At 39.7% G+C, this 19782-nt stretch overlaps 1 protein-coding gene across 1 annotated transcript; it reads left to right on the top strand.

Annotated features, from left to right (window-relative positions):
- Nucleotides 1-1158: 1158 nt before the first annotated feature.
- Nucleotides 1159-19427, top strand: LOC104552018 (rap1 GTPase-GDP dissociation stimulator 1). The gene is made up of 12 exons (XM_062001666.1): nt 1159-1267; nt 2086-2208; nt 2362-2487; nt 3274-3402; nt 4640-4765; nt 5409-5552; nt 8824-8958; nt 11931-12056; nt 16380-16519; nt 17109-17235; nt 18031-18159; nt 19294-19427. The coding sequence occupies exons 3-12, from the start codon at nt 2367-2369 to the stop codon at nt 19425-19427; spliced, it is 1311 nt and encodes a 436-aa protein (XP_061857650.1). The 5' UTR covers nt 1159-1267; nt 2086-2208; nt 2362-2366.
- The last annotated feature ends 355 nt before the right edge of the window (nt 19428-19782 follow it).

The raw sequence follows: 19782 nt of genomic DNA, 5'->3' as shown, positions 1-19782 counted from the left end.
AACTGTAAAGAGTTGCAAAAATATCTTATCCTGTACTACTAAAGATCAGGAGGCACATCAAGTTCAGTGTCTGTAAATGCAGAAACATATACTGGGGAAAGATGGCCTAATTATGAATTATGGTGGGGTCTAAATTAATGCCCCCTGTCCAGAAGAGAATTCTGAATAGCTGCACAAGATGCATGCTCAAACAGACAAAGGATTAAAAGAGTAGAAAAAGCACTACAATCTGTCCTAATCTCAGTCCACCTCTATCCTCAAAATACTTTTAAATACTGTCTCCTTACCTAAAAAAAAAAAAAAAGGAATAAAAGAAAACTCAAAAAAGATTGAGGCAAGTTATCAAAGCTTCTGTAAATTAAATGAATTGGCACAAGAATTATAAAGGAGGAATATAATATCCACCTAATCATAGATTGCATAGGAACGGCAAATACTGGAAGATCATTAATTTCTTTTACTATAGAAACTCAAAGGCCATTAGCTTCGAGATTTTTGGTAGATATTTAAATATTAAGGGAATTATCTTCCTCTTACAACAGTAGGACTGTAGAACCTAATGTCACACTGTGCGGCGGAGATAAAAAGTATGAGTTATCTCAAAGAAGTAAACACATTTATGGAATAAATATCCATCAAAACAGATTAAATACATTGATGTAAAAACTAGGTATGTTTCTGAAAGCCAAGGTTGACAGAAATTAGGGAGAAATATGTTGCTGCATCTGTTCCATTCTTGCATTTTCAGTGCCTGCTACTGACCACTACCAGAGTAGACAGTACTTGCAGTTCAACTAGCTCTATATCTTTATGATAGAGATATTTACAAATGACAGGCTTCATCTAGGTTCCCTAATTATTTCTCTCCCCTCCCCACTTCAAATGCTGCCACAGTTATTACATATTAATTTCTTTTTCCAGATAGAATCTATTTCTGCACATTTACGCCCACACAAGAGCTCTGCACCATCCAAGAAGTGGACCAAGCCTTTGCCCTCATGCTCTTGGATTAAATGAGTTACCCAATGAGTATATTTAGATCTGCATCCTTCAGGAGATAATCTTATCAGGCATTGCCAGTGAAAAGAAATACCAGAAAGAACTCAAAATACTTTCCATACTGGCTCACCACAGTTTTCTATTCCTTTCTGTTTAGAAACCCTGGGTCAGCACCTGGAGTACCTTGGGCTCTGTGGAGATGACACAGAAGGTGAAGATCAGATCCTTGAGAGTCTCCATGGTATTCTCCTGGCTCTCACTGAAGACAGCTAAGTATCACTGCATTCACTGCATTCACATCACCAAAAGCATTCACTGAAGGCGTTTGTCTATCGTGATAATCTGCCACAAGAAGGGACTGCTGGTGGAACTAAAACTGTCCCCAGCCTCTTTTGCTTTACTTTCTCTTTGTATACTTGCAGATCCATCTGTGACCAGATCAAGCTACTGGTCACCAAAACATCGGAAGCTCCAAAAATTAAAATTCTATTTACTACAAACACCTAGGATGAAATTGGAGTGACCTTATTAGGAATTCAAAAAGTAGTTCCTAGTCTCCTTATACGTATTTCTCCTGAAATGACATAAATCTGCATTTGTTTGTATCTCCTGGCAGATGATAGCGATTTACTGCCTTAAGGACTATTAGCCATTTTTTGGATGAAAAAAAAAAAAGGCTCAGGGAATTAACTATTCTAATTGCTAATCTAATAAAAGATTTTGTGCCTACCTACAAAATTAATTGCTAGGCCATACCTCAGGAATAGAATCTTAATACCTGACTTCCCATCTCTTACATTCCTTTACACTCAGAGAAGAGGAAACTGCTTTTTTTTTTTTTTTTTGCTCTGCCACCTGTGCTTCAATTCAGCATGAAGCAGAATAATCAGTTGGGATTGCACTTTCTGCAATTCAAGCAGATAAAGGCTGTCTCAGTCTAAATATGTGAGAACAGTTAAGTACCTTGTTTAAATCAGAACCTTGGATCCCACAGATATCCACTCAGAACTCCAGGAAACAGTGCCACATGGAAATGAAACTGTTGCAGATCTACTAGAGGTATTGTTAACACTCTTATCATTACAGAGCAGAGATCCTTCAGCCTTCTCAGAGAGAGTGAAATCTTCCTAACTTTGGCAAAAATCCTGAAGGGTAATCCACGATGTGCAGTGAAAGCAGCCCAGGTGCTTTCAGAGATAGCCAGGAATGGTATGTTGTACTGAAGTGTTACTACAAGGTATATTACAGAACATTAGCGATATATTTCCACTCTTATGGCTACCAGCTGTTGGTCTTGCAATGGCAATTGTTTCATTTCACCATGACACAATACACAGGAGTCCCTCTCCTTTACCTACACAGAGGAAATGAAGAAACCATGTATTGAAGCAGGTTTGGTTCCAAGTTTGATACCACTGCTGGAGAGCACAGACCAAGAAATGTTGCTTCACGCTGGGAGGGCTATCGGCCGCATCTGTTATGCTAATAGTAAGTATTGACTTGAGAGAATCCTACTTTCCCTAGCTGTAAGGCATTATAAAGCACTGTAACCTGTAACTCAGTTTTATGGGACCTGAGCACATGATGCATTTTAGCCTCCGGTTAGACATACAATTCACACAGCTCACAGACACCAGGCTGTGTGTACCTCAAACACCTCCTAAACTCTGGGTTTACCCCCATATTTTTTACTTCAAGGTATTGGTAAAGTGTCTTGGTTTACAGCAACTTCTTCATTGTAAGTAAAAGAGGAATCGTTATTCTAACATGTAAAAAGCAGATATATGGACTTCTGCTATACAAGCTGGAACACCGTTGATCCCTGAAAGCAGTCATCACAAAACTCTGCTTTGTCTTGGGTTTACAGTCCTTTCCCTCTCCCTGGCCTTCAGAACAAAAAAAGCCATATGATAATGAGAGAAGCCAGTTGTCTGTTCCTCACTCAATTTTCAGATACATATCCAAGAGATATAGTCCATCAGAACTCACTTTAGAAGCTGCATTACTACTAGAGACGCTCATGCAATTACCCTTACGTATTTTTATAATGGCTTAATTCCTCAAGTCAAAGTAGAGCTAGGAAGGTTAGCAAAACTCTGTCCTGAATCTGCATTTCCCACACATATGCATTCAGCTGGACCCACAGCACAAAAGCTGAACAAATTCTAACAGTATAAGAAACAACCAGACTATCTTGCTGCAGAGCATCTCAAGTTTGACCCTTTTTACTGATCTAAATGGTCCCTATTTAACTTCCACGCTTACTATTACCAGGGGATCTTCAAGAAGAGCTAGTCAAGGTAGGAGTAATCACATCACTAGTCCGAATATTAACTGATTATGCAGAGAGTGAGCCACTTGTCCACGTTGATCTATTGGCCTTATGCAATCTTGCAGACCTTGGTAAGTAACTGTTTTTGTGTATTGGACAAAAATATCATCTTCATACTGTCACTGCCTTTCCACAGGTTAGGGTGGGGTGTTGTGTTGTTTTTGTGGTTGTTTTTTTTCGAAGAGGTTAGGGTTTGGTTTGTTTCACAGAATGGTAGAGGTTCGAAGTGATATCTAAAGATCATCCAGTCCAACCACCCTGCTAAAGCAGGTCCACCTAGATCAGGTCACACAGGAAAATGTCCAGGTGGGTTTTGAAAACCTCTAGAGAGTTTTTTAAACACTACTGATCTTTAATCACACTGATCACCATATCTGCATTGGAGAACTAGCTTCTCTTTCTTGAGTACCAGCAATAACTGATTCTAGATTAAAACAATTAAGATTTAATAGACAGCACTTGACCCAGAAAAAGAGTACAGAGGGCACAGCTTTACAGTTTCAACCACTGTCGATACATTAGAAGCTTATTACAATTTATTCCCATTAAAAGTTTATATACCCTAATGAAACAGCTTCCCTATTAATTTATACAATTTCAAACCAAAGGCACTTCCATTAATTTAGTACATCTGCCCCACTTTACACAAGCCGTAAGTGTGATGGAAGAAACAGACCAAGAAGAAAATTATCAGTTTGTATATGGTCTGCCTACAATTTCATCTACTTATTCCTGCATTAGGTAGGAGGCAGGGAAGGGGGTATGGTATCATAGCCCCATCATCCTCTAGTGATATCTGTCTTTTATAGATCTCTTATAGTACTTAATAGTATATTCCATTCAAATGTGTTCTATAACAGCAGCAAGCTTTACGAAACATTTGATCTTTAACACACATCTGATAGTTCTAATCTTGATAAAATCCTAAATATCTATCTAATCTAGACAGAAAATATACTACACAGCAAAGTGGTATGTGCCAATGTGATACATTAAATAATCATACCATAGATGGATTTACAAGAGTTAGTATAATTAAGCCAAGATTAATCTGACAGCTGTGAGGTCATAGCTACAGGAATTACACAAAAATAGTACTGAAGAAAGAATCACAGTGGGGGCAGAGAAGGGATGGAAGAGATTTTTTGTTGTCTCAGTGCTGTCCAAAGAGACAGATGTGTCTACAAAAACAGAAAAAGCATTCAAAACCAAAGCAGCTCCTAATCACTTCAAATTATAAGGAGATATGTTTTTAAGATTTAACCAGAAAAAGAAACATTCACAATTCTGACTTTATTGTCTATGCAGATACAGCCAAGGAAGCTCTAAGCAAGACAAAGGTTGCTGAACAGCTGGTGAAACAACTGAAAAGAGCAGAGAGCCATGAGAGGTTAGAAATAGTCTTTGACGTCCTGCAAGCACTTGCAGAAAATGGTAAGGCTCCCTTCAGCTTGGGGAAATGTGGGGAGATGGGCTACCAGTATTTAGCTTCAACTCTGGGTTCTGAGTTTGTCATGGGATTCTACTAAGAGAACCAGAAATCCCTTCAGTGGAAATAGGCCACAAGAACACAAAAAAAATCTGGCCTAAACAAGACTTTGAAGCTTAACTGGTGAGTGAACAAAGAAAGGAGGGGAGAGAGTTGCATTTGTCTCTACTTTGGTGGATCCATAAGACAGCAGGTTCAAGCTCATTCTCTGTGGTGGGTGACATTAAAGCAGACTAGACACACTGTTTTATTTTAAAATGCCACTTAAATATCATAGAAGATGTCTAGTCTAAGAAGTGGTGTAACAAGCCCTGACAAGAATCCACTAAAAATGTCTAGATACCTGATGCAGATTTTAAAGGAATGAAAACTCATGACTAGCAATACCAAAAATGTCAAAGATCAGTGCAGAAGCTTTGCTCATTCGGCCTAGGTATCATCCCAGCACCAGAATGTCTGTTGCAAACAAAACCAAACCAGCAACTATACCTGACATCAGACTAGCTAAAATTCAAAGTCTTAGCTTGCTAGTTTGAAACATTTCAAAGGTCCAAGAAGCTTTGTGTGTGCTTTTACTGTGATCTACAGATGCTCTTAAAGTGCAGTTGGTGGAGGCAGGTGTGCAAGACGGGCTGTCAGAGATCCTGCTGAGGCTCCAAGGTAGTTCACAAGCTGAAGATACATGCATTGTGAAGGCTGCATCAGATCTCATTGTCTCTCTGCTTCTTGGAGGTAAAAAAAAAATGGAATACTGATAGTCCAGATGCATAAAGACACAACATCAAAAAGTCCCCTAGCAGAAGAGTTGCCATCTGCTATGTTGCTTTGATTTCCTTAACAGGAACACATCAACCTGTTTCTTAGGGGAATTCCTCTAAACACCACACTTTGCTTTTTATGGGAATCCAGTGCTCACAATGCCATGCTTCTCTTCAAGCATATACACATGCTGCCACAATTCATGCAATACCACTGTGACTGCTCCTGCACAAATGCAAGCACAAGGACTTCAGGCCATTACAGCTGTACCTGTAGTTGTCAGTTCACACCCTGCTTCCTACTCTCAAGAGATGGCCTAAGAGCCAGTTTTAAATTTAAAGCTAATCATGACACTAAGTTTGCACAGTATTGAAATACTCACATTTCCTCATTCACTACTCCAAACCTGGGTGCATACCTCAAATATATGGTTTAACAAATGAAATGTAAGATCTTTCTTGTAATGTATGTTCTGCATTTATTAGGAACAGACTACACACACTGCTGACCTAGATTTTTCACTAAGTCTTTAAGCTGATTTCAGGAACAAAGAGGCTAAAGGCCTAACAGCAACTTAGTTTAGGTGGCCCTGCTGTGTTGTATTTTGGGAAATACAGATTAAAGAGTGAAACGTCAAGAACTGGACACTTACACTGCACCCCACCATCCCTGATCTCAAAGCAACCAACAACTTCAAGCTCTTCAATTATTAACTGCAACAATCTTTAAGTCATAACTGATTTGAACCTCCTCAAAGACAGAGAGGGTTCATTATAAACAGATGTGAGATGTTCTCTTGCTGTCATGTCACAGATAAGAACATGCAGTAGTTTTTAGCTACGGGATGCAGTATCATCTTCCAGAATATTAGTGCTTGTATCACATCCAAACACATGCAGCTACAGAGACAGGAGCAATGGAAGGCATGCTGAGCTGAATCAGTCAGCAGAAGACATCCCACCACGTTTTCTGTCCTTTCTCACTGATAGCTACTGTAGTGGGTTCAAACTCAACTGACAAAAAGGAGCTTTTTCAACATTGCTCATTTTTCCGTATTAATATGCGCTTAATTAGCACAGCAAGTTCCCTCATATCTGTCTGAATGTTTAGTCAGTCTCACCTGTTTGAGTTTTTTTTAACGCAAGCTACCAGACACACATCTTTCCGCCTCCCTTCCCCCATACTTTCCAGACTGCCTTTCTTGTCTTTACCTTGTTCTGAATCAACCATTGTGCACGATGGTTCTACAAAGGCCACAGAAATACCCTCAGCGCCTTTAAACTGGCCATCTTCAATTTATTCAACTGAATAGCTGTCTTTGTCACTCGCTCCTCTCCATCTCCTCCACAACCCTGTTCGATGTTTCATATGGAAAAACTGAATAATCCCTCCCAGGCCACTGATGTATGCACAGCCTTTAATCTAAAAGAAAAAAAAAAATCTTAGGGAAATCTGATCTCAGCATCAAATGACTTCTGAGGCAGTCAAAAGATGACAGACAGCTTTTGCAGCTACGAAAGTGACTGTTCCTATCAGCCTTTGACTATGAGCCATTAAATTGAATGTTCTGCTGTTATCCAAGCAAAAAAATCCATAGGAGATAGAACCCATTTGGAACTGTGACATTCAGAGCAAGTCGTCTACTAATGGGTTCTGCCTATTTGCACTTTACTGCAAGAAAAAGAGAAAAATACTCTGCCATTCTTTGGTTTGAGAGGTGGGGAAAGGAGAAAAATTAAGTTCAATTAAGGCTAGTCTAGATGAAGATCAAAGTATTGCCTGTAGAATTTTGTCAGACCAAACAAAATGGTCTATTACTCAAGAAAGTGTTCCTAAAAAGGACTGGGCTATTTTCCTCATATACTCTGACCTCCGAAGATTAGGATCAGGTAAGAGAACATTAGAAGAATCAGAAGCAAAACCGTCAACTTCACAGATTACATGCATAAATTGATATAAAAAAAAATGTGCATGAGTAGAATTCAAGGCTGACAGTTCTATCACAAAAATATCCAGCTACATCTTATAAGCACTTAACAAATTCTATTTTAACATCTGTAGTAATATAGGGGAAAAACATGTCACATACTGAAATGCTAAGTAATTAGAGGAATAGCTGGCATTAGTCCAAAAGACAACTTGAAGAGTTTCTGCTACTTTAAGGTAAAATAACATTCAAACCAATAAAGTTGTCAAAATTATTGAAGCCGGTTTTAAGTTGTATCCTCACAAAAATTAGAAGTCTGTACATCTGAGACATTCAGTTAGTACCACAAGAAGCACCAAAAGCTACTTTTGGCCAGATTCTGTATTTGCATGAAGTCTGTACACGTATTTATGGGTAACTGTTTAGTACAGGTGAAGATGTGATTGTCCCATGTAGAGTTCCAATTGTTTTGCCACATTTTAACAAACAGCATTTGCACAGTAACAGGAAAGCAATACAAAAACACTGACTAGTGTCAGGAATATGCTTCTCTGTAGGTATACTGAACTGCAGAAAACGCAGAAAACTACTTGCCAAATAGCATCTTCAAAATACTTCCTTTGGGAAGGAAGCAAACTGTAACATGGAGAGTTTCCTTTTGCTCTTTAGGAGAATCCTTTCTCATTTCCCATCAAGGTGAGCTAAGTAGCTTCTGACAACAAAAGGGCTGTCACCTCTGCAGAGCAAGTTCTCAAAGAGAGAGAAATACAGACATGCCCTGACAAAATATTGCAGAGAGTGGGCAAAGTGGTAGTTCTTTGGAATGCAGAGATTTGCTCTTTCCCCAACATTAAACAGATCAGAGTAGTTAATGACAAACTACTTGACTGAATACAAGGACTAACAGCAGTACAAAAATCAGTAAATCAGACTCACCGTTGCTGGATAAGACCTCAATTGTCTCAGACTAGCAGAATAGCAAAATTGGAGCATTAAGGCTATCCCAGTATTCCATCACACTTGATAGAAAAGAAAGCAGAATCAAGGAATAAAATTTACTAGAGAACACGTGGTTTTTGAATTTGATAGCGACTGTCCCTAAAAATCCTCTCAGGCTGAGCTTTACTAGAAGGTGTCACAGCATCAGTTCACAGGTGGCCAGTGTCTGTGGTTGTAGAAAACAAGGCAAAAGTTACAGTCTCAACCTTATCAAGACAGGAAAATCGTCAAGGCAGACTCTGCATTCTTATTTGCACCATTCTTTTCTATCGCCATGTTCCTTATATCCCACCTGCTTGGTTTTGCCTCTTTCTTCAGATGGCAACTGTGTACAAATGGTGAAGCTGGGAGTCATTCATCAGCTTCTGGATCTTTTGGAGAAACACGTTGAGAGTGGCGATGTTTCTGTTCAACATGCTGCACTGAGTGCACTTCGAGGCCTTGCTATACCAGGTACAGAGTTTGAACACAATTGACTTACTGTGATTCTTTCTAAAGATGGGTTATTTCACGTAGATCTGTGCAGCTCTATCCAAATCACCAATTCCAGTCCTTTGTATTTTGAGGGGTAATAATTTGCCTTTTTTTTTTTCCCCCCCTGCAGAAATATATATGTATTTGAGTATTTCATCAGGACTTCTCATATAAAGGGTCTAAATGTAAAGAAGTGTGATCTCATTGCCAGCTGCTGAGATAGTTTCATTTTAACAGCATAAAGCAGTTCCAAGACAAAATACACAGAACACGTTTTATATCAAATCATAGCTGGTAGGGATTTCATAAATCTACTTCTAGAACACCAGTATTCATTCCAAAGTCAGCCTCTGTAACACACTTTAAAACTACAGTACTTAAAAGAGAGTGTATAAGAAAGATGGGGACAGACTTTTTAGTAGGGCCTGTTGCAATACAACAAAGTGTAATTGTTTTAAACTAAAAGAGGACAGATTTAGACTAAATATAAAGAAGAAATTTTTTAGTTACGAGAATGGTTAAACACTGGAACAGGTCACCTAGAGAACAGTTGCCCCATCCCTGGAAACATTCACAGTCAGTCTGGAAATACTTTAAGACACCTGATCTAGTTGAAAATATCTCAACTCATTGCAGAGGAGTTGGACTAGATTATCCTTAAAATCCCTTCCAACCCTGATGATTCTATTCTTGTAATCTTTGGTTAAATACACAACAGAAATTTTGCTGCTTCTAATCTCTAAATTAATGCTTCCGTGTGAAAATGTAATTCAGGCCAAAAATGTTTTGTTAGAGACTTAACAGCACAGCACCTTCTTAAGAACCAACGCTATTTTCTGAAAAGAAAAGACCTTGAATCTATCTGCCAACTTCATTATGCAAGCCAGCCAGTATGCTTGGTTTAACAGTTTTATACAGAGCCATTGTCTTGAATAAGTGAGGGCTGCTACTTTGCCTCCACTACTTCTTAAATCCTTATGCACTTTAATCTCTTCTTGCAGCTAGCTGTTTCAGAACTTCACCTATTTCTTTCAACTTATTTTGATATACTCTCAAAATAAATAATTTGGTTTGGCTTATAGATTTATCACACTCTCTGGATCCTAATAGCCAGCCATGTCTGTCTATTAGTATTTTAATAAACATTTCACACCATAAGCTCCTCACTTATTCAATGTATATTTAATTTCTCTGCGAAGAAATTTTCCGATACCATTCACATCAGCACACAGGCCTATATAAATAGATTTCTGTTGCCAATGCAGTATTTCCATATGCCTGTCAGCCAATTTAGGTCAGTTACAACCTAACACAGAGCTGTAAGTAGCTAAAGAATCATGAAAACTTAGGAGAGTAATTTAGCAGACAAGATATAACTATATTAGAATGAAAAGTGGATTATTTTTTCTGTAAGCCTAGGAGTGTCCTGTGCTTAGTTCCAACTGACTTCACTCCTGCAATAGGTAGAAATCAAATTTAATGACAGAAGCAGCAAAGATACCAATTAATCTCACTTGAAAGACAACAATTGTGTTGCAGTTTCCTTTGACAGGAGATGATCACATCCTAACTCACAACAGAAACTGTTCCTCAACAAATACCAAGTCCCACTTTCTGCCACATCAAGCCCAGGCATTTCTTGGGAGTTCCTTAACAAGGCAAAGAATATGGATGATCCTGTAAAGATTATAGGAGCTAAAGCTCCAGGAAGATGTGGTTATAAAGCTATACATAGTACCAGTAGACCTTGATGTTATTTGCAGATGTACTTTTAAAGGCTCAACTCTGAATTATGGAGATACCAACACATTAATATTGAGTCTGTTTGCTCAAGAAAACACTTTAGAACTTTCCTAGTGTGTGGGCAATAAATGGCACTTAAAATGCTGTTCCTACAATGTATTTATCCATCTGTAAAAATATCAGAATATGGAAACTGTAAGAAATTCCCTAACAATAATACATCACTTCCAGAAATACACAAGCTGTCATTTTCAGCAATAGACTCTCCTACCTGGGGAGGGAAAAAAAAAAACAACCCCAGCTTGAGTGCAAATCCAAATAAATTGTAACATAAAAGTGAGTTAAATATGGGCCAACACTTGCAAACAGGCACAGGGGAAGTCTTCAATTTGAGATCTTAAAAAGCAATCAGGCACTTAGTAAAAAAAAGTTAAAATGTCATTATGCTCTAGTGAATGGAGACAGTCTGTGCCACTGAAAGAGAAGGTTATAAAGAGCAAGTTATTTAAGTGTTTGGTTCTCAATTTGCTCAACAGGAGGAGGAAAGGATGGAACAATTATCTTCCTAATTTCACCGTCCTTTCATTCTCACCCCACTCAAGAAGAAGTCATGAAAAAGATGAAAAGAAAATTGCTCTGGAAGAAGCAGCTTTCAGTAGCACAGTTAAACAGCATTAGGATTCTTTCCAGACAAGCTTCTGATTATTACCAGAGATTACTGCACCAACAACTGGAGCAAAGATGCAAGAATTAGGAGGGGAAAGCACATAAACAAAGGCATGAAGGACAGAGGATCAGTCCTCAAGAAATATGTCCATGTAAATCACTTCTGCTGCTGCCTTCAGTTTGGCTGAGCAAGCATAGGAAAGGCTTATTCCTGTGAGTGGGCAAGGGAGGGGGCTGATAATCTATTACAACTAGAAAAAGGAAGAGAAACAATAACGCTGTGTTTATTCTCTTTCATGTGCTTCATTCCAGGCAGGACTGAGATCAAAAGTAACCACCACAAAGCAGCAATTCCTAGGAAGTCTCTAGCACAGAGAAGCCTAAGCAGTTGGGGGGTAGTCCTGATTTCACTTCTGAGTGCTCTAACAAGCTGGATCTTTTGCTGAGAACATAACAGAGCATAAAATTCAGAACAACTACCTACATTTTCAGATGCTTGTGTAGTTACTGAGCTTCACATTAACATTTTTCACATTTTCTAGTTGTCAATAGGGTTCAAATGCTGGAGGAAGGCGTGGTAGAACGGATTCAGGAACTTCTAAGGTCAGAGATGCCTCCTGCACAGTTTAAACTACTTGGAACACTACGGATGTTAGCAGATGGTCAAGGTATGGAATTGCTAATGTATACTGATGTCAGCCATACACACACACCCGGCTCCCTCCCCCTGTAAGACAATGGTTATGCAAGGAGACTATAGGCTGTGTCCTACTAACCTAATTCCACTCAATTTGGAGAGGTTCCAAGAGATGATTGTTGGAGGCTGCAAGCCTTCCCATACTAACCCAGACAGCCTCAGATGTGAAAAACAGCCCAAATGTAAGAATCTGCACTAGTCAGTGAGAAATAGCCAAGGCCTAAAAGGAAAATGTTTTCCACCTGAAAGATATCAGCAAGGCATGAGTATGATAGAAAGAGGCAAGCTGAGGATTTACTTTCCAAATCACAGGCAAGTAAACCAGTCGAAGAACTGGAAAATATAAATGGATCAAAGAGAGTTGGAGTGGACAGAAGCAGAAGAATTTCTACCAGTCACAGTCTCTACACACTTGTTGCCAGGTTTATCTTGTTGATGTGGCTCAAACGTTGAACTTACTCTGCTTGTTGAAATGTGGGATTATCTACTTGTACTTCAGTTTTACAGAGATATGGGTATCCTTAGTTACATCTGAATTGTGACACAGAAGACCATTTAGCTTTTCAAATTCAGACATCATAACATAGATGAAATTATCAAACACAAAATTATCTTTTTTTGTTGAACCCGGTGCTATTTACCAGCACGAGTATGAAGTCAGAATTTGGCACAAAACAGTAGAACTTATGAATCTGAAACAATACAGATAAAGCATGGAGTAGGAAAAAAAATAGGTTATTTAATGTTTAGCCATTTCTGCCTATGAGGACACAATTCTCTCACCTTTAATTACTTTCTACTGTTTACCCATAAGCTAACATTGCCCTTAATTAACTCAGCCTGAAACTCTTATGAATACGCATCTACTAAGTCCACACTAAACTATCTAATTGCATTATCAATTATAAATTCATTACTCTGACAATCACTGGGCATGTTGAGGCCTACAGACTAGAAGAGGTAGGGTTCTTTCTAACTATACAAAACTGCAGTCAGATCTATCAGCTTCATTCCAGTAAACAGATGTTAACATTAACTCCTGGTATTCATAGTTTTGCTTCAGAGGAGCAGAAGAATTTGTGCATTTGAGCAGCTGAAGGACTTTCAGCTCAACTGAAAGTTCAATCATACACACAATTTATTAAAATTTGGCATTTGCCAAGTTAAAAGGTCCTCCTGATCCTGTTAAGAATAACTAATAGGGTTTTACCTCAAAGAGCTCTACTGCTGAAATAAGTCCCTGTCAGACTAGGTCAAGATGCCTCCTTTGAACAAACCTCTTAAGACTGGTTCCATTCACCACCCTCTGACCTCTTTCCAGGTTGTGTACTATCCTGAATTACCATGATCTCCTCGGACTAATGTGTAACATCTGACCTAGAATTAAAAGCCTTTTGTTAAAGGAAGCAATCTGCTGTGGTTGTGCAACAAAAAGTAACTCTTATCTCAAAACATGTTCAACTAGGCTAGAAACTCCCAGATTTCTTGTGGAATTTTGACCTGGGGATTATTCCTTAGCGTGCTGGACAAATTATAAAAGGTAACATCCATCCTTCCCAGAATATCTCTGTCATGGTTTAGGCCCATCAGGGAACAAAGACCACGATTAGCCTCAAGTACCGAAGCGGCTGAGGACTGCTCGAGGGCAGGGAAAGCTTAATTGCCGCTTAAGGTTCAGGACAAAACAGAGCAGGCTACTCGGTTTGGGGAAGAAAACAGAAAATAATTTAATGCAACATCAACTAAAACATACCCCCAAAAACCCAAAACATAACCAAAATGAAACAACCCAGAGTAATACATCAATGAAGAGTCCAACCAGCCTTTTTAAGAACACCTTCTTGCCACATCTCCTGTCTTCCTGGGCTCAGAGCCCTGATCCCGGTGTTTTTACCTTGCCCCCCCCCGAATGGTTAGGGGGGGCAGGCAGTGGGGGTGTCAGTCTGTTCCCGATAGCTTCTGCCGTTTGTCCCTCCTCAGGACGGGTGAACTCCACACCAGTCCTCCCTGCAAGTCCGTGGGGTAACTCACACGCATGGCAGCCCTGCACGGGCTGCTCCGACACGCACTTATTCCAAAGGCAGCAGCTCCTCTCTGCCTCTCGTGTGGGGCTGCTCTGCGGCACACAGGCTCTCCAGCACGGCCTGGGCCATGGCCGTCTCCCCACACAGTCCCTCGCCCGTCCGGGCTCACTCACATGGAGCTGCTGGTGGCTCTCAGTCCTGCCACGGATCTCCACAGGTTTCAGGGGCACAGCTTGCATTCTCACCACGGCTTGCAGAAGGGTCTCCGGTCTACTGCTCCTCCTTCCTTCCTCCATCTCTGGCTGAAGGGTCCGCGTGGTCGCCTCCATCTCGTATCACTCTACACCTCCTGCCTCGCATTTCAAATTCCAGTCCCCTAAATAGTGATCGCAGAGGCGCCAGATTGGCCCAGCCGGGCCGGAGGTGGATGTGAACCCAGGAGCCGGGGGAGAGTCCGCAAACTCTTTACCGGGTCTTCACTGCAACCGGCTCCCCCTGTTACTAAGCCGAAAGCTGCTCCTTGCTAAACCAGAACAATCTCAAAACAAATGCAACATAGAAAAAGGGACAGGAGCAGGCTCATGTCCCTATCAAGCTAAACCTATCCCTTCCATTCTGGAGGTTAACAATGGTTCTTCCTCAAGTCTTTGTATCTGCAAAGCTCCAAGAGAAAAACTTCCATACTTCTCTGCATGTCTTTCCCTTTCTAAAATTGCTTCCAGAGGATCAGGTATCTCTCTGATTACCTTCAGGCCAGGCACTATTTTAAGACTGTAAAGGCATAAAAAGATTGGAAAAAGCTCACAGACCCCTTCCAGCCCTTCTTAGGGAAAGTACACTTTCTATGAAGGCGTTTACCACATCCTTCCCTCTTCTGAGAACACAACACACATGCCTATCTGCTCTGGTCCTCCAGCACTGAGGGGTGGGAGGCAGGCAAAGGACAGGTCTCAACCAAAATCAAGTCAACAAGAAAACCCCTTATTTACAAACAACTACATAAGACTTACGATTAAGTCTTAAAAACACAGTATGTTTTTGCAAATAGAATAATTCCACACCAGAATGTCACAGAATCCTGTGACTTACTCTTACTCTACTCAGTTGTTAAATCTGATGCCCAGTTGGCAGTGCTGTGCATTTATATCCTGTGGTTTGGCAGTTCACAAACCAGTTCTTTTGTGAGGGCTCATTTCCTACAGAAAGGCAGCTTAACTTGTCCACATTAATAGTTTATTATATTTCTCCTGGTACTCTTCGCATAGAAAATTCCAGTTGAACCAAGATGTAGAATTTCAAAGTCTGAAGTATTGAATGGAATCAGCTAACTGAAAATTCTGAAGCAGTGCTTACCAGGATATTCTCAGGGCTGAATTCCTGCTGAATGTGTTTGGTTAAAATAGAGTATTTCACTCCTCAGCACCCTTGTATCTGCATTTTTGACTTGGCTTAGGAAATCACTTTCCACCAGTTAGTCACTTTTGATCCACAGTACTACAAAGATTTGTTATTAAACTGCAATAAATCTCACATGGCACCATGTCTTAGACTGATGAGCTTTGGGAGTTGTCTCCTTTAGTGGCAACAAGCCTTAAACCACAACATTTAATCATAACACTTCCACTTCTTAGGAAAAGTTATCTAGTGAGGTTTTTTTCCTACATGTCAGACACTCAGATTAATACTTCTAGCAAGTCCTGAGATAGAGTTTCTGAAAGACAGGGCAATGTAAATGAAAAGGCTCCCCCAAACACATTCTTGACTTGAGACATGCAATTACAGACAGGCTGCAATTTTGTAATAAGCCTTAGCTACCAACAGCAATTATCACCATACTGAGAGCATCAATAGAACAAGAACAGGCTATGAAGAGCCCGTAATTCCATTCATGCAGGGTTCAAAAAAGCCAAGTGCAAGAAACCAAACAGGAAAGGGGTAGACCTTGTGATTTCTGTATAGCAATAGAACATTTGCTTCCAAACAAAAGATGCCTGATCACTTTAAGCCCTGTTTCAGTAGCCTCTTGAAGAAAAAGAAAGGCCTATCAGAACACCTTACTTCCTTACATTCCAAGAGTTGGTTTAACACAACTGGCATTCCTCGGGTAAAGGTTTCCAAGATCCCTTTAAAATCCCACTGCTTCAGACACAGGTCTTACAGGACACCGAGCTCAGAGGCCTAGTGGTCCTGCCTTATACATTCACATTTCTGTGATGGAAAGACTGAGAGGTCTGATTTTAAATGTCTCCCGATGATGCTTTTCTCTTCAGCTGATGCGGCTGAAATCTTGGGCCAAGACCCCATGCTGCTCAACAGACTTGTGCAGTGGTGCAACGCTAATGATCATGCCGGCATTCATGGAGAAGCAAACAGGCTGCTTGCATCAATCCTGCGCCACAACAGAGCTCAAGTACGTAACCCATCAGTCTGATGTTTGCACTTCATCCTTCTCCAATTTTAAAGCTTGTGAATATAGCTAGAGTTTAAGTGTTAAACAGCACGTACAGCTTTATCCTGAGCCCACATCTGCCTAATGATGGATGAATCTGGCATGGTCTGTATCTACTGGCGTATCAGAACAGGTTTGTTTCTTGTAAATCATGCTATTATACCCAGGCATCCCAACCATGCTTTATTTTCAGGTAGCCATAAAAAAAAGTAAGATACTACCTGCATAGGCTTCAGTAAAATAAAACTAGTCTTTGCAAGTTCACAGGCTTGAAATGAAAAATTGGAATTAGGTCAAACTAAAACTCTTGAGACAAAACACATTTTATCTTACAGATAAGCATATACACAGTTTTAAGTATTGATATTCCCAGTAAACTAAACCAGCCCTAAGCAATGTTACCTCTAGTCTTCAAATATCTTCAGCTTGCACTGCAGCAGGTAAATCACTTCCATCTGCTCAGAGGCTGAAGAATACAATCTCATTTCTCTTTTCATTACACTTTATTCATAAGTCAGATTTCTGTGATAGTCTATGTTTGCTTTAACAGGAAGTGGTCAAAGCCATTCAGGAGGCACAAGGAGTGAAGCATCTGGTTTCCATGACAACAAGCAAACATACTGCCATGCAGAATGAGGCTCTGAATGCCTTGGCAATAGCATCTGCAATTGATTTAGGTAATTTTCTCATCAAAGCATTTGAGCGAGATGCTCAACTATTAAGTAATATTGGCACACTATTCACTCTATATAACACCTAAGAAAAAGAATGTTTCTGTCTAGATTTAGGTCTTCAGCACGAAATGAAGGTCAGCCATTTAGGTGATCCCAAGAGCCCAGGAACTGCCTGAAGATTTTTTTGTCATCAGGTTCATGGACACGAACAATCTGTTGAGTAGGATGGTACAATGCTAGACACATACACAAAAGCATAGGAGGAAACTATGGTGATGAAGATATGAGAAAGAGATGAGAAAGTCTAAATTAAGATAAAATTAAGGACAAATTATGAACTTGAATAGTCAATGAAGACTATAAATGGAAGCAATTATCTTTGAAAGGTAGACATGTAAAGACAGTCGCTACAGAAATCTGCATACATCAAAACATAAATAGAAAAGAAACAGTAAGCCTGAAATTTGGAGTTTCCTATACCAAGTAAGACATTAAAGAGCTCATTTTACTACTTGGTCCATCATTAAGGCTCTTAATGATCATCAGTATTTCGAGCTCCTATCATTGCAAATTTAAATTATGGGGTTAATTTATACAATCTATAGTCTGTGTTCCAGACTGAGGCAAGTGAAGAAAATACAGAAACTCTCCAGTACAGAAGAGAGATGCCCAAGACATCCCTGTAAAGTCAATTTGAAACAAAAGCCAGTCAGGAATTCTATTTTTAAAAAGCAGGCAAGCTCACTCTCTGGCTTCTTTTCAGCTAACAGCTCATGTATTTCTTCACTTATTTGTCAGAAACCCTTGAAGAATCTTTCAAGGAATTACAGCTAGTTCAAAGCTTACACCAACTTCTACGAGATGAGAATACAGTTCCTGAGGTGAAATGTAATTCAATGGGTCTTCTGTGCAGTCTTCTTAACTCAGGTAACTTCATTTTATGTTGTCTGTGATTATCTGTGATGAAAGGCTGGATATATTGATGAAAAGTTGATTAATCCATCAATTGAAAAATAAAAAAAAAAAAAGTGCTTTATGCCAGTGAGTCAGTGAGATAATCATGTCCTGAAATAGCAAAATTAGAGCCTTGGAAAAAAGGCATCTTTGTCCAAAATTCATCATGCACAAATGTCTGGCAGTCCTGGGTCCTGTATGTACCACAGCATTTTTGTGTCCAGAGAAATTGAGAGCCTGTATCATCTTGCACAGGCAGGCACACATTTGTTCTACATTTGTTTTGCCTAAGCAAACCAGAAGTGGAGATAAAACAGCAATTTTAGTTAACATTACCTTTGCACAGCAACTTTTAGTAAAACATAGGAAGGACAAGAGAGTTTCTCTCACTCCATGGTTAGAAAAGACGTTAAGATGCTTCAAGCGAAATCAGACACATCTTGGATATGTGGCATTAACTGAAAACAACCACCTTAAAACCAAGAGTCCAGGTATCTTGTGCCAGTTTCTCGGACCTTAATATATAATTCATGTGAATTTAAAATAATGATTATGCTCAGACAAGCATTTGCTACAAGGTGAGCTGCCTTCCAAATCCTGGAGCCACCCTATACTGGCAGACAAGTTGGATTATGCAGCACACACTCTGCTTTTTCCCTGGAGCCACACAGATAAGCATTTGCATCCTTCAGTGCCACTACAGAGTACAGACACAACAGATATTATCATAAGACTTCTTTCCAGATGTGTATATACTTAGCACTTTATAGACTAACTGTAACACTAAGAGTTGATTCTAACTAATAAAAAAGACTAAAAAAGCACAGATGCAAAAAAAGGCTGGAACTTGTCCCACACTGTATTTTCAAAGTGTTTCTCCTCTGTTTCACCACTTTTTGGAAGTCAATGAAAAAAAATATCTTACCCTTTCAGCCACTGAAAGTATTGAACAGGAAAGATAAAATACTGAAAGTACTCAGAGAAATGTAAATAAAATTAAAGTAGCTTATTTTAAATGGCAAGTACTCCAAATTTTTATCTTACAACTCCTAGGATCCACTATGCCATGGCATGCCACTAAAAGTCAGCATTTCATCTCCTTTTCAGGTGATCTAAGACAACAAATAGAAGAGGTCAAGATTAAAGAAACTCTTGAACAACTCTGCCATCATAGCAATGCAAATGTGGCCAAGGAAGCTGTCACAACATTACAGGTTTTGAGAGGAGACATGTCCCAGTAGCCTCCTTCCTCCCCATAGCAACCCCGCACTACTGCTGAGGTAAATGCAATAAAATGCCAGCTTTGCCAACCCTACCTTGCATTTGTCCATGCTGCTGCATAACTAACACTCTTTAAGCCCAGGTACAGCTCCTGCTTTGAAAGCTCACTGAGATACTAACACACAGCAGTTAAGCTGCTTGGCTTTGTCAAATCAGGAAATCAACTGCAACTCTTTCTTATATCAATGGGACCTTAAAATCATTACAAAAAGAACTCAAGTTTCTATCATGCAACCTGAAGCAATGGGGTTTTAGATAAGATGAGAGCTGTAACTTACACAGTGGGGCTGTGAAGGGCTAACTAATACCAATTCA

This window comes from Colius striatus, chromosome 8, assembly GCF_028858725.1.
Source record: "Colius striatus isolate bColStr4 chromosome 8, bColStr4.1.hap1, whole genome shotgun sequence".
In the NCBI taxonomy this organism is placed as follows: Eukaryota; Metazoa; Chordata; class Aves; order Coliiformes; family Coliidae; genus Colius; species Colius striatus.
This window is presented reverse-complemented; position numbering and strand designations above follow the sequence as displayed.

Bases quoted from the DNA above. Each gene is read 5' to 3' on its own strand.
- LOC104552018 (XM_062001666.1), top strand. From the start codon at position 2,367: ATGAAGAAACCATGTATTGAAGCAGGTTTGGTTCCAAGTTTGATACCA. The intron at 5,553-8,823 runs GTAAAAAAAAAA...CTCTTTCTTCAG, and splicing joins TGTCTCTCTGCTTCTTGGAG to ATGGCAACTGTGTACAAATG. The intron at 17,236-18,030 runs GTAATTTTCTCA...CTTATTTGTCAG, and splicing joins AGCATCTGCAATTGATTTAG to AAACCCTTGAAGAATCTTTC.